The 27,554-nt window shown below is 44.9% G+C and overlaps 1 protein-coding gene across 1 annotated transcript in view; it reads right to left on the bottom strand.

Moving 5' to 3' along the window:
* LOC137331248 (diacylglycerol kinase theta) overlaps positions 1-27,554 on the bottom strand; it is a 168,239-nt gene that overhangs the window by 135,595 nt on the left and 5,090 nt on the right. The window contains exon 2 of the mRNA XM_067994908.1: positions 14,142-14,221. Within this exon, the coding sequence (XP_067851009.1) occupies positions 14,142-14,221 (80 nt within the window). The remainder of the gene's footprint in view (positions 1-14,141; positions 14,222-27,554) is intronic.

The following is a 27,554-nucleotide window of genomic DNA, read 5'->3' on the forward strand; positions in this document are numbered from 1 at the left end:
GTCAATAAAGTTAAAGAGCTGATTACCAATTACATACACAGATTTATTTACATAATTGTGGTATTTATTCATCAATCTGTATACCAACAGTGGTTAAAGAAAAGACTATTCATTTGTGGTCCATGAACCAATCAAAAAACATTTACTGCAAAGTCCTCCCCCACACTCCCCTCCTTTGCGATAGTGTAGCCTCTGACTCACTGAACATGCCACACGGTCTTTGCTAGTTAAGAATAAAGGTTGTTTGTCTTAAGACCTAATGCACCAAATCAGTTAAAAAGTTTTGAGAACCTGTTTTGACATAGCTATAAAATCATAATTTCTGTTTCATATGTTATAAATGTACCTCTGACTAGAGAAATATAGTTTGCTGTACAGTCTAGGAAAATGTGCTATACTAATAAGTTTTCATTTAAAAAAATTAATCTCAAAAATATATAGAAAGACAGACATGCATTTCTATCGTGCCTCTCACAACCACAGGACATCCCAAAACACTTTACAGCCAACAAAGTACTTTTGGAGTATAGTCGCTGTTGTAATGCAGGAAACGTGGCAGCCAATTTGCGCACAGCAAGATCCCGCAAACAGCAATGTGATAGTGACCAGAACATGGGTTTTTTTTTTAAACGTGTTGGTTGAGGGATAAATATTGACCAGGACACCGGGGAGAACTCCCCTGCTCTTCTTCGAATAGTGCCATGGGATCTTTACATCCCTCAGTACTACAGATTGCTCTTTTTTCGGAGGTGAGGAGAACTGATGTATTTAGTTTTTTTGCTTTACAATATACTTGGTGACCAGATGCTACCCAATGCAGATATCACACATTAAAGGAGGGAAAAATGGCAACAACATTCCTTTAGTTATTTATTAATTAAATGTCTAAGTTCATGCTGACTAAAAACTCTGTATATTATTTGTATAGAAATGCATGAAGGTTAATTCTGTGACCCCCTCACTCGCAATGGGGAGCATGAAGGCAGCACAGGTTGGAAATACAGCCTACCACTGGAGTCCTGATACTTCACTGCAAGTGCTGCTCCCACTCGGAGCGTGGAATTAGTCCGATAGATTAAGAGCAGCGCGACAATGCACACATATCTACCAGATTGTGTAATAAATAATGAGCCAACAGCACTCTTTAATTAGTCCAAATGACATAAATAATCCAAAGAACACAAGCACTAATTTTAGACACACGGCAGTGGAGTGTAAATGTACAAACGTCTTTATCAGATTGTTTCAGATCTTTACCGTATGAACATCGATAATTTATTGTATCTCAAAACAAAATTATGCGTTTCCTAACTTTAGAGATGGTAGTTGACCTGGATCGATCAGCCTGTATCAGAGACGACATTTCATGATGTGCAAACAGAGCCACATAGGTAAGAATTGAATAAATTATAAAAGCTTTTTGAGTAGTTAATTTTTTTCAGTCATATAAACAACAGCCCATAAAAATACACAGTTCCAGGCAGGGGTTAGGAAGCAATCTGTCCTCACATTGGCAGCACATCTGTCTTGCAATCTGTCTTCACATTGGCAGCACTTCTCACTTTTGTAAAACTTTAATGCTGTCAATTTGAATGTGCCAGGCTTGTGCATGCACCACCAGAAAATAATCAAATTAAGATACTGCACCTAAATTCATAGAATGATACAGCACAGAGGAAGGCCACTCAGTCCATCGTGCCTGTGCCGGCTCTCTAAAAGAGCTATCCAATTAGTCCGACTCCCCTGCTCTTTCCCAAAATCCATTTCAATTTTACTTTTTCAATGATTTACTCACTTGCCTTTTTTCCCCCAATCCTTCTTCTAATTAAAACTGCAGCCCTGTCTTCCTTGCTATCAACCCTTCATCATGTGACCTCATACAACCCAAAGAACAACACACAACTGAGCTGTGCCTTCACTGCACAAATGCACTGTGGGTCACCCAGCCCTTTTAGTTCTTGGAATTACTGTATCAGACAGCTCTACAAACTGCCATGGTTGATTATGAACACTGCCCACTCATTCCTAACCTCAAAGTCAGTTCTGCAATAGTCTGTCGTGGGCGTGTTATTTGGTTCCGTGTGGGTTGCATTCTTTCACTGACTAGGTGGCCAATTGTTCATGGAAAAACAAATCAGTAGAAAATCACCTGATGTCACTGACCACTTCCATTTCCTATATCCACTATCGAGTTCGCCGCTGAGCTTCAATTTATTTATAAACAAAATACAAATAAACCAAAATGAAAATTTACTTTGTGATGAATAGCAGAATTAATTGTCCTATAAAAAAGAATTTCCACTTTCTAATGACTCTGAAAGGTGCAAAAGAAGTCAGGAATGCTCACACTTGAACTATTTACCAAGTCTAAGCAGTAAGAATCAGGAAAGATTAGGCATAGTTAAAATGTAGAGCTGAGTGCTACATGCAAATATAGCTAACTCTTACTGTCAACATTCTGCAATCATCCACTGAAGATATATGGCAAAGTAAGAGTCTGGAAAATTACATAAATTGGGCACGTTCTCAATGGAAAAGAGAAGGTTGAGAGGTGATAAGTTTGCTGTTTTTAGGATTCTAAAGGGACTAGACAATGTTGACCATGACAAGCTTCACGGCCTGCGCTTGAAGGGGGTAAATTCAAAACTAATCTGCAGAAACAATATTTCAGGGAGTGAGTGGTCAGTCTATGGAACAGGCTCCCAATATACTATCCACATGTAGCTAATTAGGAACCCAGATGTGGCCAATTGCGTTTGTTAGTAATTTTTTTTAAGCACCAGGATTGGGAATTCTTACATTCGCACAGCGCATGTATGTGAACTTTAACCTTTTTGTGTGTTTGTTGGTAAAATGGAAAGACAAAAAGCTAAGTGTTTTTTGATCACTGTGAATGCTTTAACATAGAAACAAAGAAAATAGGAGCAGGAGTCGGCCATTCGAGCCTGCTCTGCCATTCAATATCATCATGGCTGATCCTCTATCTCAATACCATCTTCCTGCTCTCTCCCCATACCCCTTGATGCCTTTTGTAACTAGAAATCTATCTAGCTCCTTCTTAAATATATTCAGTGACTTGGCCTCCACAGCCTTCTGTGGTAGAGAATTCCACAGGTTCACCACCCTCTGAGTGAAGAAATATCTCATCTCAGTCCTAAATGTCCTACCTCGTATCCTTAGACTGTGACCCCTCGTTCTGGACCCCCCAGCCAGGGGAAACATCCTCCCTGTATCCAGTCTGTCTAGCCCTGTCAGAATTTTATATGGTTCAATGAGATCCCCTTTCATTCTTCTAAACTCGAGTGAATACAGGCCGAGTCGACCCAATCTCTCCTCATATGACAGTCCTGCCATCCCAGGAATCAGTCTGGTGAACCTTCGTTGCACTCCCTCTGTGGCAAGTATATCCTTTCTTAGGTAAGGAGACCAAAACTGCACACAGTACTCCAGGCGTGGTCTCACCAAAGCCCTGTATAACTGCAGTAAGACATCCTTGCTCCTGTACTCAAATCCTCTTGCAATGAAGGCCAACATACCATTTGCCTTCCTAACTGCTTGCTGTACCGGCATGTTTGCTTTCAGAGACTGATGTACAAGGACACCCAGGTCCCTTTGTACATCAACATTCCCCAATCTATCACCATTTAAATAATACTCTGCCTTTCTGTTTTTCCTTCTGAAGTGGATAACTTCACATTTATCCACATTATACTGCATCTGCCATGTATTTCCCCATCACTCAACTTGTCTAAATCGCCTTGAAGCCTCTTTGCATCCTCCTCACAACTCACAACCCCACCTAGTTTTGTGTCGTCAGCAAACTTGGAAATATTCCATTTTACTCCCTTGGTTACTGAATGGAGTAAATGTTTGTTGAGTAAATATATGTGAAATACAATTACCTGTATTTTGTGAGTGTGTGCAAGGCGTTTTCAACTAAAATTAGTGCATGTGTCACTGTAGCCACACCTTTGTCTGGTCAGCGTATTTTCTATTGGACAACACTTCCCTAGGGCGACAGTAGAAGCAGATAATGTTGGTTCATTCAAATGCAAATTGGATAGATTGCTTTCAGAAAATAACATTTTGGGATACAATAGATGAGTAATTCGAACCATGACATGTGGTAAGTGTAGCAGGGTTGGGAAACAGGTGACTTTGGACCTATGGTTCCCAAAGCTCTCCACCACTGGGGTTTCCTCGTGTCATGTCTGGGTTTGTTGATAGAGATTGATTGCAGTGATTAGTCAACAACTCCAGTATCGTTGTATCATACAACTACCAGAGTGGTAGAAGGCGAACCAGATGGATCTTGGTCTTTTCTCGTCTAGCAATTCCTATGTTCTTATATTGACACTGATTTTACAATAATGACAGCTAAGGTATGACTTACCTGCATGCACTCTATTCTAACCAAAATGAATTTCCCCTCTTCTCTGCTTTTCCTTTGTGCTCACCAAGGTGAGGGTTGTTACTCGTAGAACATGTAACACTTCCAGTTGGATTCCTCCCCACTTCTATAGCCTCAAGCCCCATGTCTTGTTCACACTCTCTACTCTTCCAACTGTATCTACTCCGCATTTCTCCCTTCCTCTGCTCCACCATCGATGGCAGAACCTTCATCCATCTTGGTCCCACACTCTGGAACCCCCTTTTCAAACCTTTGACTCTTGCGACATTAGTCGTAGGCCAGGTGTTGTACAACACACAGCCCAATCTACACTGCCCAACAACAGGATGAAATCCCGCCTGCCCAGAATTTTAGTGAAAAAATCAGCATCACTATAGAATCATAGAAAGTTACAACACAGAAGGAGGTCATTCAGCCCATCATGTCTATGCCAGCTGAAAAAGAGCTATCCAGCGCCAACAACACTCAAGAAGCCCGACACCATCCAGGGCAAAGCAGCCCGCTTGATTGGCATCTCTCCCACGACCCTAAACATTCATTCCCTTCACCACCGGCGCACCGTGGCTGCAGTATGTACCATCCACAGGATGCACTGCAGCAACTCGCCAAGACTTCTTACAGCACCTCCCAAACTCGTGACCTCTACCACTTAGAAAGACAAAGGCAGCAGGCACATAGGAACAACACCACCTGCACGTTCCCCTCCAAGTCACACACCATCCCAACTTGGAAATACATCGCTGTTCCTTCATCATCGCTGGGTCAAAATCCTGGAACTCCCTACCTAACAGCACTGTGGGAGAACCTTCACCACACGGACTGCAGCGGTTCAAGAAGGCGGCTCACCACCACCTTCTCAAGGGCAATTAGGGATGGGCAATAAATGCCGGCCTCGCCAGCGATGCCCACATCCCATGAACGAATTTTTAAAAATCCCACTTTCCAGCACTTGGTCCGTAGCCCTGTAGGTTACGGCACTTCAACTGCTCATCCAATTACTTTTTAAATGAGTTGAGGTTTTCTGCCTCTACCACCCTTTCAAGCAGTGAGTTCCAGACCCCCACCACCCTCTGGGTGAAAAAAATTCTCCTCAGCTCCCCTCTAATCCTCCTACCAATTACTTTAAATCTATGCCTCCTGGTCACAGGCCCCCCTGCTAAGGGAGATAGGTCCTCCCTATCCATTCTATCTAGTCCTGTCATAATTTTATATACCTCAATTAAATCTCCCCTCAGCCTCCTTTGTTCCAAAGATAACAACTCTAGCCGATCCAATCTTTCCTCATAGCTAAAATTCTCCAGTCCTGGCAATATCCTCGTAAATCTCCTCTGTACTCTCTCTAGTGCAATCATATCTTTCCTGTAAAGTGGTGAACTGTATGCAGTACTCAAGCCGTGGCCTTGCCAATGTTTTATACAGTTCTAGCATAACCTCCCTGCTCTTATAGTCTATGCCTTGGCTAATAAAGGAAAGCATCCTCTTTACCTTTTTAACCACCTTATCTACCTGTACTGCTACCTTCAGGGATCTGTGGACATGCACTCCAAGATCCCTTTGTTCCTCTACACCTCTCAGTATCCTCCCACTTATTGTGTACTCCCTTGCCTTGTTTGCCCTCCCCAAATGCATCATCTCACACTTCTCTGGATTGAATTCCATTTGCCAGTTTTCTGCCCACCTGACCAGTCCATTGATATACATAAAGGGCAAAAGGGTAACTAGGGAGAGAGTAGGGCCTCTTAAGGATCAACAAGGTCATCTAAGTGCGGAACCACAAGAGATGGGTGAGATCCTGAATGAATATTTCACATCGGTATTTACGGTTGAGAAAGGCATGGATGTTAGGGAACTTGGGGAAATAAATAGTGATGTCTTGAGGAGTGTACATATTACAGAGAGGGAGGTGCTGGAAGTCTTAACGCGCATCAAGGTAGATAAATCTCCGGGACCTGATGAAATGTATCCCAGGACGTTATGGGAGGTTAGGGAGGAAATTGCGGGTCCCCTAGCAGAGATATTTGAATCATCCACCGCTACAGGTGAGGTGCCTGAAGATTGGAGGGTAGCAAATGTTGTGCCTTTGTTTAAGAAGGGCGGCAGGGAAAAGCCTGGGAACTACAGACCAGTGAGCCTGACATCTGTAGTGGGTAAGTTGTTAGAGGGTATTCTGAGGGACAGGATCTACAGGCATTTGGAGAGGCAGGGACTAATTAGGAACAGTCAGCATGGTTTTGTGAGAGGAAAATCATGTCTCACGAATTTGATTGAGTTTTTTGAAGGGGTAACCAAGAAGATAGATGAGGGCTGTGCAGTAGACGTGGTCTACATGGACTTCAGCAAAGCATTTGACAAGGTACCGCATGGTAGGTTGTTACATAAGGTTAAATCTCATGGGATCCAAGGTGAGGTAGCCAATTGGATACAAAATTGGCTTGACGACAGAAGACAGAGGGTGGTTGTCGAGGGTTGTTTTTCAAACTGGATGCCTGTGTCCAGCGGTGTGCCTCAGGGATCGGTGCTGGGTCCGCTGTTATTTGTTATTTATATTAATGATTTGGATGAGAATTTAGGAGGCATGGTTAGTAAGTTTGCAGATGACACCAAGATTGGTGGCATTGTGGACAGTGAAGAAGGTTATCTAGGATTGCAACGGGATCTTGATAAATTGGGCCAGTGGGCCGATGAATGGCAGATGGAGTTTAATTTAGATAAATGTGAGGTGATGCATTTTGGTAGATCGAATCGGGCCAGGACCTACTCCGTTAATGGTAGGGCGTTGGGGAGAGTTATAGAACAAAGAGATCTAGGAGTACAGATTCATAGCTCCTTGAAAGTGGAGTCACAGGTGGATAGGGTGGTGAAGAAGGCATTCAGCATGCTTGGTTTCATTGGTCAGAACATTGAATGCAGGAGTTGGGATGTCTTGTTGAAGTTGTACAGGGCATTGGTGAGGCCACACTTGGAGTACTGTGTACAGTTCTGGTCACCCTATTATAGAAAGGATATTATTAAACTAGAAAGAGTGCAGAAAAGATTTACTAGGATGCTACCGGGACTTGATGGTTTGACTTACAGGGAGAGGTTAGACAGACTGGGACTTTATTCCCTGGAGAGTAGGAGGTTAAGGGGTGATCTTATAGAAGTCTATAAAATAATGAGGGGCATAAATAAGGTCGATAGTCAAAATCTTTTCCCAAAGGTAGGGGAGTCTATAACGAGGGGGCACAGATTTAAGGTGAGAGGGGAGAGATACAAAAGGATCCAGAGGGGCAATTTTTTCACTCAAAGGGTGGTGAGTGTCTGGAACGAGCTGCCAGAGGCAGTAGTAGAGGCGGGTACAATTTTGTCTTTTAAAAAGCATTTGGACAGTTACATGGGGAAGATGGGTATCGAGGGATATGGGCCAAGTGCAGGCAATTGGGACTAGCTTAGTGGTATAAACTGGGCGACATGGACATGTTGGGCCGAAGGGCCTGTTTCCATGTTGTAACTTCTATGATTCTATGATTCTATGATATCTTCCTGCAGTCTACAGCTTTCCTCCTCACTATCAGCCACACGGCCAATTTTTGTATCATCTGCAAACTTCTTGATCAAGCCCCCCACATTCAAGTCCAAATCATTAATATATACCACAAAAAGCAAGGGACCTAGTACTGAGGCTTGTGGAACCCCACTGGAAATAGCCTTCCAGTTGTAAAAACACCCGTCGACCATTGCCCTTTGCTTCCTGCCACTGAGCCAATTTTGGATCCAATTTGCCACTTTCCCTTGGATCCCATGGGCTTTTACTTTTTTGACCAGTCTGCCACGTGGGACCTTGTCAAAAGCCTTTGCCCCAGGAATCTGAAGCCCTCCCTCCTGTACCATCTCTCCAGACACACCTTCATTTGTTCTATCCTCCTATTTCTATACTCACTAGCACGTGGCACTGGGAGTAATCCTAGTATAAAAAAGGAAATTCTGTTTGGTATTTAGGCTGATTTTTGTGTCAGAAATTGTCAGGAGGAATTTCAGCCCAATGTGCCTTAGCTGCACCTGTGGGCTTTTTTCATTTCTCACACCAGCCATCATTCCGATCTCCCCGAGAGACACTGCCAATCTGGGAGGCACCTTTATTTGACACCAGTACAGATTTAGAGAATGGTGTGAGCTGGTAGCAATGAGTTATACTGCCCTGCATGCACTGCAGTTAAATCGGTAAATGCCGGGTTCTAAGCAAGTGTTGTTAATCACATGTATGGAACTTTGTTTCCTCAGGTCCGAAACTGTAAGTATTAACGCTGATAAAAAGACAAACTGTCTTCGGCTCTTTAATAACACTGAAACTTTAAGAGGAATCCGGAAGGTTACCTGGGCAAATTTTTAAGCTTAAAAGGATGGCTTCGCGAGGTTGCAGATGTACCCAAGGCAGTTTGAGAAAATCTAGTCAAGGTGGTCTTCCAACCAATTCGAAATCCTGAACTCATGAAATCATTGTCAGTTCCACTGCTGTTGGGTGCTCAAATTTTTCTTTAAAATTAATTTTGTTGCTGATTATATTATTATTGTTGGATCTCTGATACCATTGCGCATGCCGATGTTGGGCTCTACCCCACCTCTACAACCTCCTCCAGCCCTATATCCATGCTTGCTTTCTCCACTCTTTTAACCCTTCCCTACTCCACATTCGCCCTCCCTTGCTCTACCATCAGTGGCAGAACCTACACTCACCTATGTTCTGGGACCCCCTTCTTAAACTCCTCGCCCTTGCTACGTCTCTCCCCACCTTCAAAAACTTCATTAAAACCAATGTCCTCAACTGACTTTCAGTTACCTCCCCAAATTCCCCATCTGCTTAGGTTCAACCCTAAACTGTGAGCGCTATGGAGCATTTTATTACATTTAAGGCACTTTATGAATATAAGTTGTTGTTTGTAACAACAAGACTGTTAGGTGGTGTGAAGCGAAACATATAGTTATATAGTCAACATATAGTTGCGTTGATTGCCAATGGTGGCTGGTGAAGGAGGCCAGTGATCAGGATATGGAATAAGATAAATCAATATGAAAGACTGGGTTTTCTTTTCCATTTTTTCTTGGGGCTGTGCATGACACTGGCAAGGCAGAATATATTGCCCATCCCTAAATGCTCCCTGGATGACAAAAGGGATAGAGAGTAAGATGAAGCAGAAAAAAGGGGCAGACGTCAGGTTGATAACACAAGTGAGAACCAGGCTGAATATAGAAAGTTCAGAGGGGAAGTGAAAAAGGAAATAAGAGGGGCAAAAGAGAGAGTACGAGAATAGACTGGCGGCCAACATAAAAGGGAATCCAAAACTTCTATAGGCATGTAAACATTAAACGGGTAGTAAGGCACAGACTTCTCAAGGGCAATTAGGGATGTGCAATAAATGCTGGCCTTGCCAGCGACGCCCACATCCCATCAACGAATAAAAAAAAGGGGGGGTGCGATTAGGGACCATAAAGGAGATCTACTCATGGAGGCAGAGGGAATGGCCAAGGTACTAAATGAGTACTTTGCATCTGTCTTTACCAAGGAAGATGATGCTGCCAGAGTCTCAGTAAAAGAAGATGTAGTTGAGATACTGGATGGGCTACAAATTGATAAAGAGGATGTAGTAGAAAGGCTGGCTGTACTTAAAGTAGATAAGTCATCCGGTCGGGATGGGATGCATCCTAGGTTGCTGAAGGAAATAAGGGTGGAAATTGCAGAGATACTGGCCATAATCTTCCAAACATCCTTAGATATGGGAGTGGTGCCAGAGGACTGGAGAAATGCAAATGTTACACTCTTTTTCAAAAAAGGGTGCAAGGATAAACCCAGCAACTACAGGCCAGTCAGTTTAACCTCGGTGGTGGGGAAACTTTTAGAAATGATAATCTGGGACAGAATTAACAGTCACTTGGACAAGTGTGAATTGATTAAGGAAAGCCAGCACGGATTTGTTAAAGGCAAATCTTGTTTAACTAACTTGATAGAGTTTTTTAATGAGGTAATAGAGAGGGTAGATGAGGGCAAAGCGGTTGATGTGGTGTATATGGACTTTCAAAAGGCATTTGATAAAGTGCCACACGGTAGGCTTATCATCAAGATTGAAGCCCATGGAATAAAGGGGGTAGTAGCAGCATGGATACAGAATTGGCTAAGTAACAGGAAGCAGAGAGTAGTGGTGAACCTGGTTGTTTCTCGGACTGGAGGGAGGTGTACAGTGGTGTTCCCCAGGGGTCGGTACTAGGACCACTGCTTTTCCAAATTAGTAGATGACACAAAACTTTGAAGTGTAGTGATCAGTGAGGAGGATAGTGATAGACTTCAAGAAGATATAGACAGGCTGGTGAAAGGGCGGACACGTGGCAGATGAAATTTAACGCAGAAAAATGCAAAGTGATACATTTCGGTAGGAAGAACGAGGAGTGGCAATATAAACTACAGGGCACAATTCTAAAAGGGCTACATGATCAGAGCGATCTGGGGTATATGTGCACAAATCATTGAAGGTGGCAGGGCAGGTTGAGAAAGCGGTTAAAAAAGCATACAAGATTCTGAGCTTTATAAATAGAGACACAGAGTACAAAAGCAAGCAAGTCATGATGAACCTTTATGAAACACTGGTTCGACCACAACTGGAGAATTGTGTCCAGTTCCGGGCACCGCACTTTAGGAAAGATGTGAAGGCCTTAGAGAGGGTGCAGAAAAGATTTACTAGAATGATTCCCGGAATGAGGGACTTTAGTTATGTGGATAGACTGGAGAAGCTGGGGTTGTTCTCCTTAGCATCGTAGAAAGGTTACAGCACGGGAGGCCATTTGGCCCATCAAGTCTACGCCGGCTCTGTGCAAGAGCAATCCAGCTGATCCCACTCCCCTGCCCTATCCCCATAGCCCTGCAGGTTTTTTCCTTTCAAGTACTCATCCAGTTTCCTGTTGAAGGCCGTGATTGAATCTGCCTCCACCACCCCCTCGGGCAGTGCATTCCAGATCCTAACCACTCGCTGTATAAAAAGTTTTTCCTCATGTCACCTTTGGTTCTTTTGCCAATCACCTTAAATCTATGTCCTCTGGTTCTTGACCCTTCTGCCAATGCAAACAGTTTCTCTCTATATTCTCTGACTAGACCCTTTATGATTTTGAATACCTCTATCAAATCTCCTCACAACCTTCTCTGTTCCAAGGAGAACAACCCCAGCTTCTCCAGTCTATCCACATAATTCAAGTCCTTCATCCCTGGAATCATTCTAGTAAATCTCCTCTGCACCCTCTCTAAGGCCTTCACATCTTTTCTAAAGTGTGATGCCCAGAACTGGATACAATACTCCAGTTATGGCTGAACCAGTGTTTTATAAAGGTTCATCATGACTTCCATACTTTTGTACTCTATGCCACTATAAAGCCCAGGATCCCGTATGCTTTTTTAACCGCTTTCTCAACCTGCCTTGCCACCTTCAATGATTTGTGCACATATACCCCCAGATCTCTCTGTTCCTGTCCCCCTTTTAGAGTTGTACCCTCTAGTTTATTTGCCTCTCCTCGTTCTTCCTACTGAAATGTATCACCTCACATTTTACTGCGTTAAATTTCATCAGCTACATGTCCACCCATGGCACCAGCCTGTCTATATCCTCTTCAAGTCTATCACTATCCACCTCACTGCTTACTACCCTTACAAGTTTTGAGTCATCTGCAAATTCTGAAATTGTGCTCTGTACACCCAAGTGTATCAAGAAAAGCAGAGAAGATTGAGAGGAGATTTGATAAAGGTATTTAAAATTATGAAGGGTCTAGACAGAATAGGTCACAGAGAAACTGTTCCCATTAGTAGAAGGGTCAAGAACCAGAGGACATAGATTTAAGGTGATTGGCAAAAGAACCAAAGGTGACATGAGGAAAAACTTTTTTACACAGTGAGTGGTTAGGATCTGGAATGCACTGCCCGAGGGGGTGGTGGAGGCAGATTCAATCATGGCTTTCAAAAGGGAACTGGATAAGTACTTGAAAGGAAAAGAATTGCAGGGCTACAGGAATAGGGCCGCGGAACGGGACTAGCTGGATTGCTCTTGCATAGAGCCAGCACGGACTCAATGGGCCGAATGGCCTCCTTCCATGCTATGATTCTAATGGGGAGTGAAAGTAATTGAGAAAATAATCATGAAATGGCCTCAACAGCAAGAAGTATATAATTGAACAGGTAGAGATACGGTGGCAAAGAAACAAAGAGGAACATCCCAAGCAGAAGAGAATTAAATTAATAATTATGAACCATCGACAAATTAAAAACAAATGGTGAGCACAAGTGAGGAACCAGTGGGTGGCTGATGGGACTCTACGTTCCACAAATACACGGTGCATTAAGTGTTCTGAATGATTCCAGGCAAATCTGAGCCAAGTAGCATTATTTGTGGGCTATAGACATGGTGGGGCACAAGCTGTGGCAGTTGGCATATCAAGTTAAAATGAATGGTGCAGGTTACCGTAAGAGATAGGAGCAGGAGTAGGCCATTCGGCCCCTCGAGCCTGCTCCACCATTCAATGAGAGCATGGCTGATCTGATTTTTACCTCAACTCCACTTTCCCGCCTTTTCCCCATATCCTTCAACTCCCTTGCTGATCAAAAATTTGTCTAACTCAACCTTGAATGTATTCAATGACTCAGCCTCCACAGCTTTTTGGGGTAAAGAATTCCAAAGGTTGATTTTGAAGTGCACTGAATATATTATTTCACAGCAGTTTGAACTGTGAGTCCTCATCAGTCCCTCAGCACCACTGAAAGTTTGTATTGTGAGAGCCTCTTTTCCTGTCCCCTCTTTTGTTCACTCTTGTTGATGGGCGAACGCGTTGCACAGCCCAATCCCATCCTAAGTGGATGGAAAATCACACCATTATAATATATAAATGAAGCTCTCCCCAGTTGGTGCGCGAGGACTTTAGGCTGGCTACAAGATTGTATACAATGCAGAACGAGCACAGATCGTTAATATGAGAATCCATCTGGCTCTCCGGCCGCCATTCTGCCCTGCTAATATCACCCATGGTGACCTGAATGTTTGTCCTAATATCTCTACCAAGCTCCCCACAATAAAAACCCACAGCATGCACAGTTTCAACAAAACTATTCATTAAAAACCTAACATATCACAAAAACAAAAAGAATGTCAGCGTCAAGAGAATTCTTTGTATATATTTGATTTCTGGAAGGTTGCTGTGCATCAGCCTTCCTTGCTCCCTTCTCTTAACTGAAACTACAACTTCAGTCGTATTACTTTCCATTCTTCAAAGAATATTGATTTGAATTTTTTTAGTTTTCAAGACACATTCTGCAAAGTGTGTGGGTGTTTGTGGTTACCTATTTCAGAATTGTCTAAAACAGCAAATGAAATAGATTTAAATAATATCACAGCAACACTTCCCATAAGTAGTCACAGAATTATGTTCTTATTGTACTTTATAGGACATCCATTTTTTTAAAATAACCATAATGTACAAGTATTTCAGCAACACTAACCTATCTTCTAACAAGCGCTTAACAGAATGAACCCATCAGAAAGATGTTTGTTTTTTTACATTCAGCAAATGAACAATAATCCAATTGGCACGGACAGCGACAGCGTCACTGCAGCTCTGAAGCCACTGACCATGAAACATGACATGCTACTTCTCTCTCCAATGGGCACTGAGGCTTTGAGAGGACTTAAACCAATTTTACATCCCCAAAATCACTGAATTCACTTACCTTTACCAGGTTTGGTGCCAAACATGAACAAAGGGTCTTCACATTCCTCAGGCATTTCTCGTGGCACATGAAGTTACAAACTGTGAAAGGATAAATAAGATGAAATATAGCCATTTCTGCTAACATCTTTTTTTTAAACAAAAACATATCCAAAACTAGATTTTACTAGTGAAAATGTAAAGGTCCCAGAGGCACACACAAAACATTTAACCAGGCACAGAAACAAAAAAGAAATAAATGATAATCAAAGGCGGAAGTACCAATAATTAGGGATTGAGTGATTTTTGTAAAAGTGCAATGAGGAGGAGATTTTGCGTTGCCCCTGTCAGAGTGGAAACTCTCCCCATTTAGCTCACACTAATCATTATACTTCAATTAATATTTTGAAACGCATACATATTTTTAAAAAAATTTTAATTCACTATTCACATAAACTTTGAGATACGCAGTAAGCAGTGATAAATATTTCACGCAAATAGCAGAATCTGATTATATGTGATAAACTAGAAAGAACAGAAAACAGGACAAACCAGCAAAAAAGAAATATAAATGCAAATAGGACAGCTGCCTGGGCCTGGATGGCCAAATTACCAGGGCTTGGGTGCTACATGTGGCGAATGGGCCACACCTTGGACAACCTGATATTGGGATTTGGTAGCAATTTGCATCCACTGGGATACTACTACAAATTAACTATCAAGGTTACATGCAGATGGAATAAACTTTGGACCTGTTGAATGTGTCACCTGAGTAATTGGTAGAATTCAAACTTCCAAAAAGGTGTACACATCAATCACTTTGCATAAAAATGCCAAAGATGCCTATTCTTTGCCTTGAATGTTTAACTATGATTATTTTACTGGATTGTGTCAACCCTGATCACACAACCTCCGACAAAAACACCATCATAGTCATTAATGGGAGTTTTATCAAACTTTCCACCCAACTTTACCCAATATGTTCCAGCTCCAGAGGACACAGATTTAAGGTGATTGGCAAAAGAAGTAAAGGCGACATGAGGGAAAACTTCTTTACGCAGCGAGTAGTTATGATCTGGAATGCGCTGCCTGAAAGGGTGGTGGAAGCAGATTCAATTGTGGCTTTCAAAAAGGAATTGGATAAATACTTGAAGGGAAAAAATTTGCGGGGCTACGAGGAAAGAGCGGGGGACTGGGACTAACTGGATTGTTCTTACAAAGAACCGGCATGGGCTCAATGGGCCGAATGGCTTCCTTCTGTGCTGTAACCATTCTATGATTCTATACGAGCACGACAGTTCCATAAATAGCCAGGGCCACACTAGCAACCCAAAGGTTATGAGTTCAAATCCCATCATGGCAAGTTGAAAAACTGAATTCAATAAATCTGGTAATTTTATGAGCTAGCACCAGAAAATGACCATAAAATCTACTGGATTGTCATAAAAACCCAACTAGTTCACTAAGGTTCTTCAGAGAAAAGAACTTACCCTACCCCACCTGGTCTGGCCTACTTGACTCCAGTCCCACACTATGTGGTTGACTATTAATACCTTCAGGGTAACTCGGGATGAACAACATATTCTCTCTTGCCAGTGTCACTCACATCCCAAGAACAAATAAAAACCCTGCATGTATCAGTTTGCTCTGAACCACATGCACAATACTAACTCACACTGATAACAACAAATGGCATTAAAATTATTATATATATAAAAAAAATGATGTTGTGACCACCATATCTCACAAATAGCAGAGATGTGAAGTGTTGTAAAGCCAAAGCTGCCTAGCAGTTTACTGCACAGAAAGCCTTTGCTCAATGTCAGGAGTTTGGGATATAATTTAGTCACAGCATCTAGAGATTTTTTTAATTAGGTAATAGTGTTAAACAGTGTTACAAGAGATTGGGAGAACCCCTGCAGAAATGTAAGAATTTCTAACATGGGCTTTGGCCTCTCCTTCCTGCTTCCACTGGAACACTCTTTCTTCCTTAGTCAGTTCCATTTTGTTTCAGCTTCCATTTTGGCCATTATGGAATCTGTTTCACTTGGTTGCAGAACTTCACTTCACTCACAGTCCTTGTTTCAAAATAATGAACCATCATACAATCGAAAACTGTTCTCTCAGGAAATGTTCCCAAAGTCAGCCGGGTCTTTCCTACACTTCCCAATATAAATTTTCTCTTCAAAGTGGGCCAAAAGACACAAAATGATGGAGCGTGCCCTTTAGGTAAAGGAAGAATCCTGCTCCAACACCACAACCATTAGCACTGAGTCAACATCTGCTGGCACCATTTAGACAAAACTGTCCCTCCTTTACCAAGAGAATGAAAACAAATGAGTTATTCACAGATTATTGTGGAATTTACTCTCACACTTTTTTCTGAGCACACATACAACTCAATGTAAAGAAACAATGTTTGGGATTTGCTGGGACTCCAGTGAATGGCTGGAGAGACTAAAGTGGTGATTGGAGGGAAATTGTCAAGATGGTTGAAGTGAAGACAGGAGTCTATCATGACCCACCTCATTCAGTTCTGTCGGAGTATATCACAAAGGAGGCAATGAGAACTAGAGACATCAATGATGCTAAGAACAGAGGTGTTAGGGAAAGCCGTGATGCTGCCCTTATTGCTGGATCCTGATGATACACAAGCTTGGGTGGTGAAGGAAGGAAGTGAATTTCAATTTTGACTTCGTAAAGACCAAGAAGGATCTCAGGAGGAAGAAGAATGAAAGAAATAACAAGACACTGATGGGGAATTAGAAGTATACCTAGGAATTGTATGTCCAGGAAAGAGAGATACTCCAAGTGCAAGTGTTTCTTTTTGTGAAATTAGCTTTTTCCATGGCTCCTCTCCTGAAGGCACTTTCTCAACATAGAGTCATACCACATTCATCCATGGAGGAAATCTAAGCTGCTTGCAATCAAGCCCTCAGCCGATATCCACATACACTTTGTAGCAGGAGTCACTGGATAGCGATCAGGAGCAGAGTTTCCCTTCCTCTCCCCAGCCCACAGCTGCTGAGGCCAATCTCAGTTTCTGCTGAAATGAGCTAACTCAGTACAGGTAGGGACCTTCTGGTTCATCTGGTTTAGTGTTACACCTGGTTATCTCTTTACCCATTAGGTCGTCACACACCCTCTCAAAGTTTTTGAACTGACTATGGAAACCACGCTGAAGATGGTTTTGGAATACTGTGCAAGGAGGACCCTGGGATTAGCCAGGAAGACCAAACAGCCTCACTGAAGTGATGAGCAATGCAAAAACAGAGCTCGTGTGTTAAAAAGACAGAGAAGGGGGGAGGGGGCTGAGAAGGGGAGGGCACTGATTGTTTAGGTTTTGGGAAACCAATAAACTAAATGGTGCAAAATCAGTAAGCAAAATCCAAACAACCCGACACTCAGCCATGGCAGATTTGGGAAAGGCAGCTCTGAGAAAGAGTGAATATCACTTTCCTTGTGTTTCACTATTATTAGTGTTGCCACAGCCAGCACGCACAACAAATAACAAAGAATGAAACCCGTGTTACTCAATGGAAAACGACACCATATGTCACAGGTGTAGCCGTACTCAAGAGATCGTGTGAAATAACTCAAGCAAATGAAACCTTCCTCCAGAGAAGTTGTGTAACAGCCCCGTTCAGAGTAGATCTCTTTGTACCATCACATTCGGTGAGTTTCCGTTTCGATGCACTACATGGCGACCCAAAGCCGACCCTTGAGTTGCTTTTCACTCAAAAACTAGTTTAGCAAGTTTGTCAATTATGACCAAAAAGATTTAATGCTGAAAACAATTCTATCATTTGAGCTACACGTTAATTTTGTTTTAAAAAAAGCTACACATTGTGGTACAGAGCAGGTTCATAAATGAAACCTCTCACACAAGTTCGCTGACATGAGCCATTTCCCCCAGGGGGCCCTCTCCCGGGCCCCGCCCGCAGGGGGCCCTCTCCCGGGCCCCGCCCGCAGGGGGCCCTCTCCCGGGCCCCGCCCGCAGGGGGCCCTCTCCCGGGCCCCGCCCGCAGGGGGCCCTCTCCCGGGCCCCGCCCGCAGGGGGCCCTCTCCCGGGCCCCGCCCGCAGGGGGCCCTCTCCCGGGCCCCGCCCGCAGGGGGCCCTCTCCCGGGCCCCGCCCGCAGGGGGCCCTCTCCCGGGCCCCGCCCGCAGGGGGCCCTCTCCCGGGCCCCGCCCGCAGGGGGCCCTCTCCCGGGCCCCGCCCACAGGGGGCCCTCTCCCGGGCCCCGCCCACAGGGGGCCCTCTCCCGGGCCCCGCCCACAGGGGGCCCTCTCCCGGGCCCCGCCCACAGGGGGCCCTCTCCCGGGCATTGCCCACAGGGGGCCCTCTCCCTGGCATTGCCCACTGGAGGCCCTCTCCCGGGCCCCGCCCACAGGGGGCCCTCTCCCGGGCCCCGCCCACAGGGGGCCCTCTCCCGGGCCCCGCCCACAGGGGGCCCTCTCCCGGGCATTGCCCACAGGGGGCCCTCTCCCGGGCATTGCCCACAGGGGACCCTCTCCCGGGCATTGCCCACTGGAGACCCTCTCCCGGGCCCCGCCCACAGGGGACCCTCACCCGGGCCCCGCCCACAGGGGACCCTCACCCGGGCCCCGCCCACAGGGGACCCTCTCCCGGGCCCCGCCCACAGGGGACCCTCTCCCGGGCCCCGCCCACAGGGGACCCTCTCCCGGGCCCCGCCCACAGGGGACCCTCTCCCGGGCCCCGCCCACAGGGGACCCTCTCCCGGGCCCCGCCCACAGGGGACCCTCTCCCGGGCCCCGCCCACAGGGGACCCTCTCCCGGGCCCCGCCCACAGGGGACCCTCTCCCGGGCATTGCCGACAAGGGACCCTCTCTCGGGCATTGCCCACAGGGGACCCTCTCTCGGGCAATGCCCACAGGGGACCCTCTCCCGGGCAATGCCCACAGGGGACCCTCTCCCGGGCAATGCCCACAGGGGACCCTCTCCCGGGCAATGCCCACAGGGGACCCTCTCCCGGGCATTGCCCACAGGGGGCCCTCTCCCGGGCATTGCCCACAGGGGGCCCTCTCCCGGGTATTGCCCACAGGGGACCCTCTCTCGGGCAATGCCCACAGGGGACCCTCTCCCGGGCAATGCCCACAGGGGACCCTCTCCCGGGCAATGCCCACAGGGGACCCTCTCCCGGGCAATGCCCACAGGGGACCCTCTCCCGGGCAATGCCCACAGGGGACCCTCTCCTGGGCAATGCCCACAGGGGACCCTCTCTCGGGCAATGCCCACAGGGGACCCTCTCCCGGGCAATGCCCACAGGGGACCCTATCCCGGGCAATGCCCACAGGGGACCCTCTCCCGGGCAATGCCCACAGGGGACCCTCTCCCGGGCAATGCCCACTGGCAGCAGTGTCAGGAGATGGAAGCCATTTCCCACGGGGAGAATAGGAAAATCCACAGGCAATCACCAATGAATTATAACGGCCAGCTATCACATGCCAAGATCTTCAATCAGCTGAAGAAAGGAGAGTTCATTATTTTACAGCCATGAATTCCACCTTTTTAAAACATTTTAAAATTTCGTTTTGACTTTGTCCGGAAGTTATGTCCAGCTATTCTATTAGCTGCTTACCAAACCCAACACTTTCATTCCTCTTTTCATAAATTATTTTAAAGACGAAGTTCCTTCCTTGATTCAGGACAGCAGGGAGAACGGTGAGACTATTACTAGCTGTAGGAGAACTTTATATCAGAATGGGTCCCTTTCAATAGTTATCGACTTCTCTCCAAATCTGAATTGGTACCGGTGGTGGGTAGTCATTTATATATGTGTGGGTGTGGGTGTGTGGGGGTGTGTGGGGGTGTGTGCGGGGGGGTGTGCGGGGGGGTGTGCGCGGGGGGGGGGTGCGCGTGGGGGGGGGGGGGGGGTGCGCGTGGGGGGGGGGGGGGGTGCGCGTGGGGGGGGGGGCGCGCGCGGGGGGGCGCGCGGGGGGGGTGTGAGGCGGGGGGTGCGCGGGGGGGGTGCGCGGGGGGGTGCGCGGGGGGGGGGTGCGCGCGGGGGGGTGCGCGGGGGGGTGCGTGGGGGGCGGTGCGCGGTGCGCGGGGGGGGTGCGCGGGGGGGGGGTGCGCGGGGGGGGTGCGCGGGGGGGGTGCGCGGGGGCGTGCGCGGGGGGGGTGCGCGGGGGGGTGCGCGCACGTACGTATATAAAAACATGAGGAGTGATGACATCCAGATCGGGACCTTTTCATCACAGATGTGTTTCTAACAGTCCCACACTCAATGCTGCATCTTCCCAGCAACACTGCTATGAGCAGAAAACCATATTTTTATACAGTATTTCAGAGCAAGCTGAAGGGAAAGTCATGCTTGACCAACCTTACTGAATTCTTTGAAGAAGTAACAAAAAAAGTAGACAAGGGTAATGTAGTAGATGTAATATATTTGGATTTTCAAAAGGCCTTCGATATGGTACCGCATTGTAGACTCATGGCTAAGGTCAGAGCACGTGGAGTCAGGGGACAAGTAGCAGAATGGGAGGGTTCTAGGGCTGGAGGAGGTTACAGAGATAGTTGGACAACAACTGCTGCCAAAACATTAATTCTCTTAGCCCTGGACCAAAATCACAAATGTACAGGAACTAGTCTCACATTCTTATCTGGGCTTAATCCCAGTTAGCATCTCCTATTCTTCAGAAACTATAACTTCCTGGGCAACAGCAGGTTTCTCGGACGCAATGCAAGTAACAGCTTGTTTTTAGAACACTTCCGGTACAGATACGATGGTCTGGGTGGCCTCCTTCTGTTCCGTAAATCTTTATGATTCTTGCAGGCAAGCACTCTCTCTCTGCCTCACCCCTGGTGCTCTCTTGCTCTCCCCCACCCCCTGGTGCTCTCTCTGTCCCAGCCCGTGGTGCTCTCTCTTTCTCTGCCCCACCCCTGGTGCTCTCTCGTTCAGCCCCACCCCCTAGTGCTCTCTCTGTCTCTCTCTGCCCCACCCCCTGGTGCGCTCTCTCTTTCTGTCCCACCCCCTGGTGTTTTCTCTCTCTCTCTCTCTGTGTCCCAGCCCCTGCTGTTCTCGTTCTCTCTGTCTCTCTCTCTCTCTATCCCATCCCCTGGTGTTTTCTCTCTCTCTCTCTGTGTCCCACCCCCTGGTGTTCTCACACTCTCTCTGTCCTACCCCCTGGTGTTCTCTCTCTCTATCTGTCTCTCCGTTCCCCCTGAACATGGCTCAATTGCGAGTTTTGCAACTAAATTAAGGATTTTTTTACAAGTAGATTTAAATATTCTGATCAATGCAAAATGACTTCTTAGCCATGTAATCTTAAATAATGGCTTTACATGAAAATAAAACACGACTTTTTAAATTTGTGATTCAAAAATACTTGGTCTTAAAGAGACCTGATCTTCTACCAGCACTGAATGAAATTGAGGCAAAGAAACCTGCACTTTGAAATCATCACTGGTGTCAGGAACACAAAACTTCAAAATGACAGTGTTTGCATTTTGAAATGTTTAACAGGAGGTGACCCAGTGCTCCATGTATCAGCAAGTTAAACACAGAAGGGGATCCCATGAATCCAAAATACAGATTCAACAGAAACTGAACTTAAAGTGCAATTTGAGAAACTAAACTTGCTTGGATTTATATATATGTAATTAGCATACAAATAAATAGCATATCTGGCAGTTCGAACAGGGCCATGATTGGCTCCTCTCTTTCATTATTCAAAACTTTCCTGGGAATTTTAATTTTGTTGACTTTACTGACTAAAGAACATAAGAACATAAAAAATAGGAGCAGGAGTAGGCCATATGGCCCCTCGAGCCTGCTCCGCCATTCAATATGATCATGGCTGATCTTTGACCTCAACTCCACTTTCCCGCCCGATCCCCATATCCCTTGATTCCCCTAGAGTCCAAAAATCTATCGCTCTCAGCCTTGAATATATTCAGTGACTGAGCATCTACAGCCCTCTGGGGTAGAGAAGTCCAAAAATTTACAACCAAGTAAAGAAATTTTTCCTCATCTCGGTCCTAAATGGCCAATCCCTTATCCTGCAATTATGCCCCCTAGTTCTAGACTCTCCAGCCGGGGAAACAGCCTCTCAGCATCTACCCTGTCAAGCCCTCTTAGAATTTTATATGTTTCAATGAGATCACCTCTCATTCTTCTGAACTCCAGAGAGTAAAGGCCCATTCTACTCAACCTCTCTTCATAGGACAACCCTCTCATCCCAGGGTGAGGTATTCACTACCAAAGTGAATAACCTCACATTTCCCCACATTATACTCCATCTGCCACCTTCTTGCCCACTCACTTAACCTGTCTATATCCCTTTGCAGACTCTTTGTGTCCTCCTCACAGCTTACTTTCCCACCTAGCTTTGTAACGTCAGCAAACTTGGATACATTACACTCGGTCCCTTCATCTAAGTCATTAATATAGATTGCAGCACCCCACTAGTTACAGCCTGCCAACCTGAAAATGGCCCATTTATCCCGACTCTCTGTTTTCTGTCCTTTAACCAATCATCCATCCATGCTAATATATTACCCCCAACCCCATGAGCCCTTATCTTGTGTAACAACCTCTTGTGTGGCACCTTATCAAATTCCTTTTGAAATCCAAATATACTACATCCACTGGTTCCCCTTTATCTAGCCTGCTAGTTACATCCTCAAAAAACTAATAGTTTTGTCAAACACGATTTCCCTTTCATAAAACCATGTTGACTCTGCCTAATCATATTATGATTTTCTAAGTGCCCTGTTACTACTTCCCTTAATAATGGATTCCAGCATTTTCCCAACGACTGATGTCAGGCTAACTGACCTGTAATTCCCTGTTTTCTCTCTTCTTCATTTCTTGAATAGCTGGGTTACATTTGCTACCTTCCAATCCACGGGGACCGTTCGAGAATTTAGGGAATTTTGGAAGATCAAAACCAATGCATCCACTATCTCTGCAGCCACCTCTTTTAGAACCCTAGGATGTGGGCCATCAGGTCCAGGAGATTTGTCGGCTTTTAGTCCCATTAATTTCTCCAGTACTTTTTCTTTACAAATATTAAAGTTCCTTACTCTCATTAGACCCTTGATTCCCCACTATTTCTGGTATGTTTTTTGTGTCTTCTACTGTGAAGACAGATACAATATATTTGTTTGATGTCTCTGCCATTTCCTTATTCCCCATTATAATTTCTCCTGTCTCAGCCTCTAAGGGACCAACGTTTACTTTTGCTACTCTCTTCCTTTTTACATACTTGTAGAAGGTCTTACAATCTGTTTTTATATTTCTTGCTAGTTTACTCTCATATTCTATTTTCTCCCTCTTTATCAATTTTTTGGTCATCCTTTGCTGGTTTCCAAAACTCTACCAATCCTCAGGCATTCTACTCTTCTTGGCAACATTATAGGCTTCTTCTTTTAATCCAATAGTATCCTTAACTTCTTTAGTTAGCCATGGATGGATCACTTCTCCCATGGAATTTTTATTTCTCAATGGAATGTATATTCATTGAGAATTATGAAATATTTCTTTAAATGTTTGCCATTGCTTCTCTACCGTCAAACCCTTTACTCTAATTTCCCAATCTACCTTAGCCAGCTCGCCCCTCATACCTATGTAATTGGCTTTATTAAAGTTTAAGGTTCTAGTTTCGGACTTATTGTGAAATGCTATCATATTATGACCACTCTTCCCCAGAGGATCCCTTACAATGAGATTATTAATTAACCCTGCCTCATTACGAAATACAAGATCTAAAATAGCCTGTTCCCTGGTTGGTTCCATGACGTATTGCTCTAGGAAACTGTCTCAAATCCATTCCATGAACTCGTCCTCCAAACTACTTTTGCCAATTTGATTTGCCCAGTCTATATGAAGATTAATGTCCTCCACGATTACTGCATTATCTTTGTTACAAGCTTCTCGATTAATACTCTGTCCAACAGTATAGCTACTGTCAGGGGCCTATAAACTACTCCCACCAGTGTTTTCTGCCCCTTGTTATTTCTTATCTGCACCCAGACTGATTCTACTTCCTGGTCTTCCAAGCCAAGATCCTTTCTCACTACTGTCCTTATCTCATCCTTTATTATCAGGGCTACACCCCCTCCTTTTCCATTCTGCCTATCTTTCCGAAACATCAAGTACCCTGGAATATTTAGTTTCCAACCTTGGTCATGGCTCTGTAATGGCTATTAGATCAAACCCATTTATCTCTATTTGCGCCAAAATTAAACTGAGAAATAGGAAAGATGAATAAAGGAAAGCCTTGCATAAAGAACCATTAAATGAAATAAACAACTTATCAGAGAATCTGCACCACTGACCAGTTCACAACCAGACTCAGTCCACTGATACCAGCAGGATCTATCCTCATATACAGCCTTGGACATGCAGCAAATGGAAAACATATTACAACCAATTTTGCTTGGTACTGGACGCTGCATGAACTTTACACCAGATTGGGCCAGCGTTGTATTTATGCAAATGTGGTTTCAAGAGTGAGGAGGAAGGTTACAACAAATGGCCATTATTTCCAACTGCTCCTGTCCTTTGGTCGCCTTTTGGGCGGGAAAGTGGAATTGAGGGCGAAGATCAACCGTGATCTTACTGAATGGCGGAGCAGGCTCAAGGGGCTGTGTGGCCTATTCCTGCTCCAATTCTGTTCTTAGCCAGTTTTATCCTCGGCTTCTGCATTAAGCAGCAGCAAAAAGAATTCAAAATATAGTGACTACATAAACTATCCAGGACGTGAAAAAGGAAATAAGAGGGGCAAAGACAGAGTACGAGAATAGACTGCCGGCTAACATAAAAGGAAATCCAAAAGTCTTCTATAGGCATATAAGGTTGCAGATGACACCAAGATTGGTGGCATTGTGGACAGTGAAGAAGGTTATCTGGGATTGCAACGGGATCTTGATAAATTGGGCCAGTGGGCCGATGAATGGCAGATGGAGTTTAATTTAGATAAATGTGAGGTGATGCATTTTGGTAGATCGAATCGGGCCAGGACCTACTCCGTTAATGGTAGGGCGTTGGGGAGAGTTATAGAACAAAGAGATCTGGGAGTACAGGTTCATAGCTCCTTGAAAGTGGAGGCACAGGTGGATAGGGTGGTGAAGAAGGCATTCGGCATGCTTGGTTTCATTGGTCAGAACATTGAATACAGGAGTTGGGATGTCTTGTTGAAGTTGTACAAGACATTAGTAAGGCCACACTTGGAATACTGTGTACAGTTCTGGTCACCCTATTATAGAAAGGATATTATTAAACTAGAAAGAGTGCAGAAAAGATTTACTAGGGTGCTACCGGGACTTGATGGCTTGAATTATAGGGAGAGGTCGGATAGACTGAGACTTTTTTTCCCTGGAGAGTAGGAGGTTAAGGGGTGATCTTATAGAAGTCTATAAAATAATGAGGGGCATAAATAAGGTAGATAGTCAAAATCTTTTCCCAAAGGTAGGGGAGTCTATAACGAGGGGGCATAGATTTAAGGTGAGAGGGGAGAGATACAAAAGGATCCAGAGGGGCAATTTTTTCACTCAAAGGGTGGTGAGTGTCTGGAACGAGCTGCCAGAGGCAGTAGTAGAGGCGGGTACAATTTTGTCTTTTAAAAAGCATTTGGACAGTTACATGGGTAAGATGGGTATAGAGGGATATGGGCCAAGTGCAGGCAATTGGGACTAGCTTAGTGGTATAAACTGGGCGACATGGACATGTTGGGCCGAAGGGCCTGTTTCCATGTTGTAAACTTCTATGATTCTAATTGGTAAACGGGCAGTAAGAGGAGGTGTGGGGCCGATTATGGACCAAAAAGATCTACGCATGGAGGCAGAGGGCATGGTCAAGGTACTAAATGAGTACTTTGTATCTGTCTTTATCAAGGAAGAAGATGCTGCCAAAGTCACAGTAAAAGAGGAGGTAGTTGAGATACTGGATGGGCTAAAAATTGATAAGGAGGAAGTACTAGAAAGGCTAGCTGTACTTAAAGTAAATAAGTCACCCAGTCTGAATGGGATGCATCCAAGGTTGCTGAGGGAAGTTAAGGGTGGAAATTGCGGAGGTGCTGGCCTTAATCTTCCAATCCTCCTTAGATATGGGGGTGGTGCCAGAGGACTGGAGGATTCCAAATGTTACACCCTTGTTCAAAAAAGGATGTAAGGATAAACCTCAGTGGTGGAGACATTTTTAGAAACAATAATCCAGAACAAAATTAATAGTAACTTTGACAAGTATGGATTAATAAAGGAAAGCCAGCACGAATTTGTTAAAGGCAAATTGTGAGGAGAGACTGGATAGTCTGGGTTTTTTTTCTTTGGATCAGAGGAGGCTGAGGGGAGATTTAATTGAGGTGTATAAAATTATGAGGGGCCCAGATAGAATGGATAGGAAGGACCTATTTCCCTTAGCAGAGAGGTCAATAACCAGGGAGCACAGATTTAAAGTAATTGGTAGAAGGATTAGAGGGGAGTTGAGGAGAATTTTTTTTAACCCAGAGGGTGGTGGGGGTCTGGAACTCACTGCCTGAAAGGGTGGTAGAGGCAGAAACCCTCATCACATTTAAAAAGTACTTGGATATGCACTTGAAGTGCCGTAACCTACACGGCTACGGATCAAGAACTGGAAAGTAGGATTGGGTTGGATAGAACTTTCGGCTGGCATAGACACGATGGGCCGAACGGCCTCCTACTGTGCCATAAATTTCTATCATTTTATGAAATCGTGTTTAACTAACTTGATTGAGTTTTTTTGTTGAGGGAACAGAGCAGGTTGATGAGTGCAGTGCAGTTGATATTGTGTATATGGACTTTCAAAAGGCGTTTGATAAAGTGCCACATAACTTGTCAGCAAAGTTGAAGCCCATGGAATAAAAGGGGCAGTGGCAGCATGGATACGAAATTGGCTAAGGGACAGAAAACAGAGGGTAGTGGTGAATGGTTGTTTTTCAGACTGGAGGAAGGTATACAGTGGTGTTCCTCAGGGGTCAGTGCTGGGACCACTGCTTTTTTTGATATCTATTAATGACTTGGACTTGGGTGTACAGGGCACAATTTCAAAATCTGCAGATGACACAAAACTTGAAAGAGTAGTGAACAGTGAGGACGATAGTGATAGACTTCAAGAGGATATAGACAGGCTGGTGGAATGGACGGACACGTTGCAGATGAAATGCAAAGCGATACATTTTGGCAGGAAGAATGAGGAGAGGCAATATAAACTAAATGGTACAATTCTATAGGGGGTGCAGGAACAGAGAGATCTGGGGGTATATGTGCACAAATCTTTGAAGGTGGCTGGGCAGGTTGAGAAAGCGGTTAAAAAAGCATACGGGATCCTGGGCTTTATAAATAGAGTAATAGAGTACAAAAGCAAGGAAATTATGTTGCACTTTATAAAACACTGGTTCGGCCACAACTGGAGTATTGTGTCCAATTCTGGGCACCGCACTTTAGGAAGG

Source organism: Heptranchias perlo, chromosome 1, assembly GCF_035084215.1.
Source record: "Heptranchias perlo isolate sHepPer1 chromosome 1, sHepPer1.hap1, whole genome shotgun sequence".
In the NCBI taxonomy this organism is placed as follows: Eukaryota; Metazoa; Chordata; class Chondrichthyes; order Hexanchiformes; family Hexanchidae; genus Heptranchias; species Heptranchias perlo.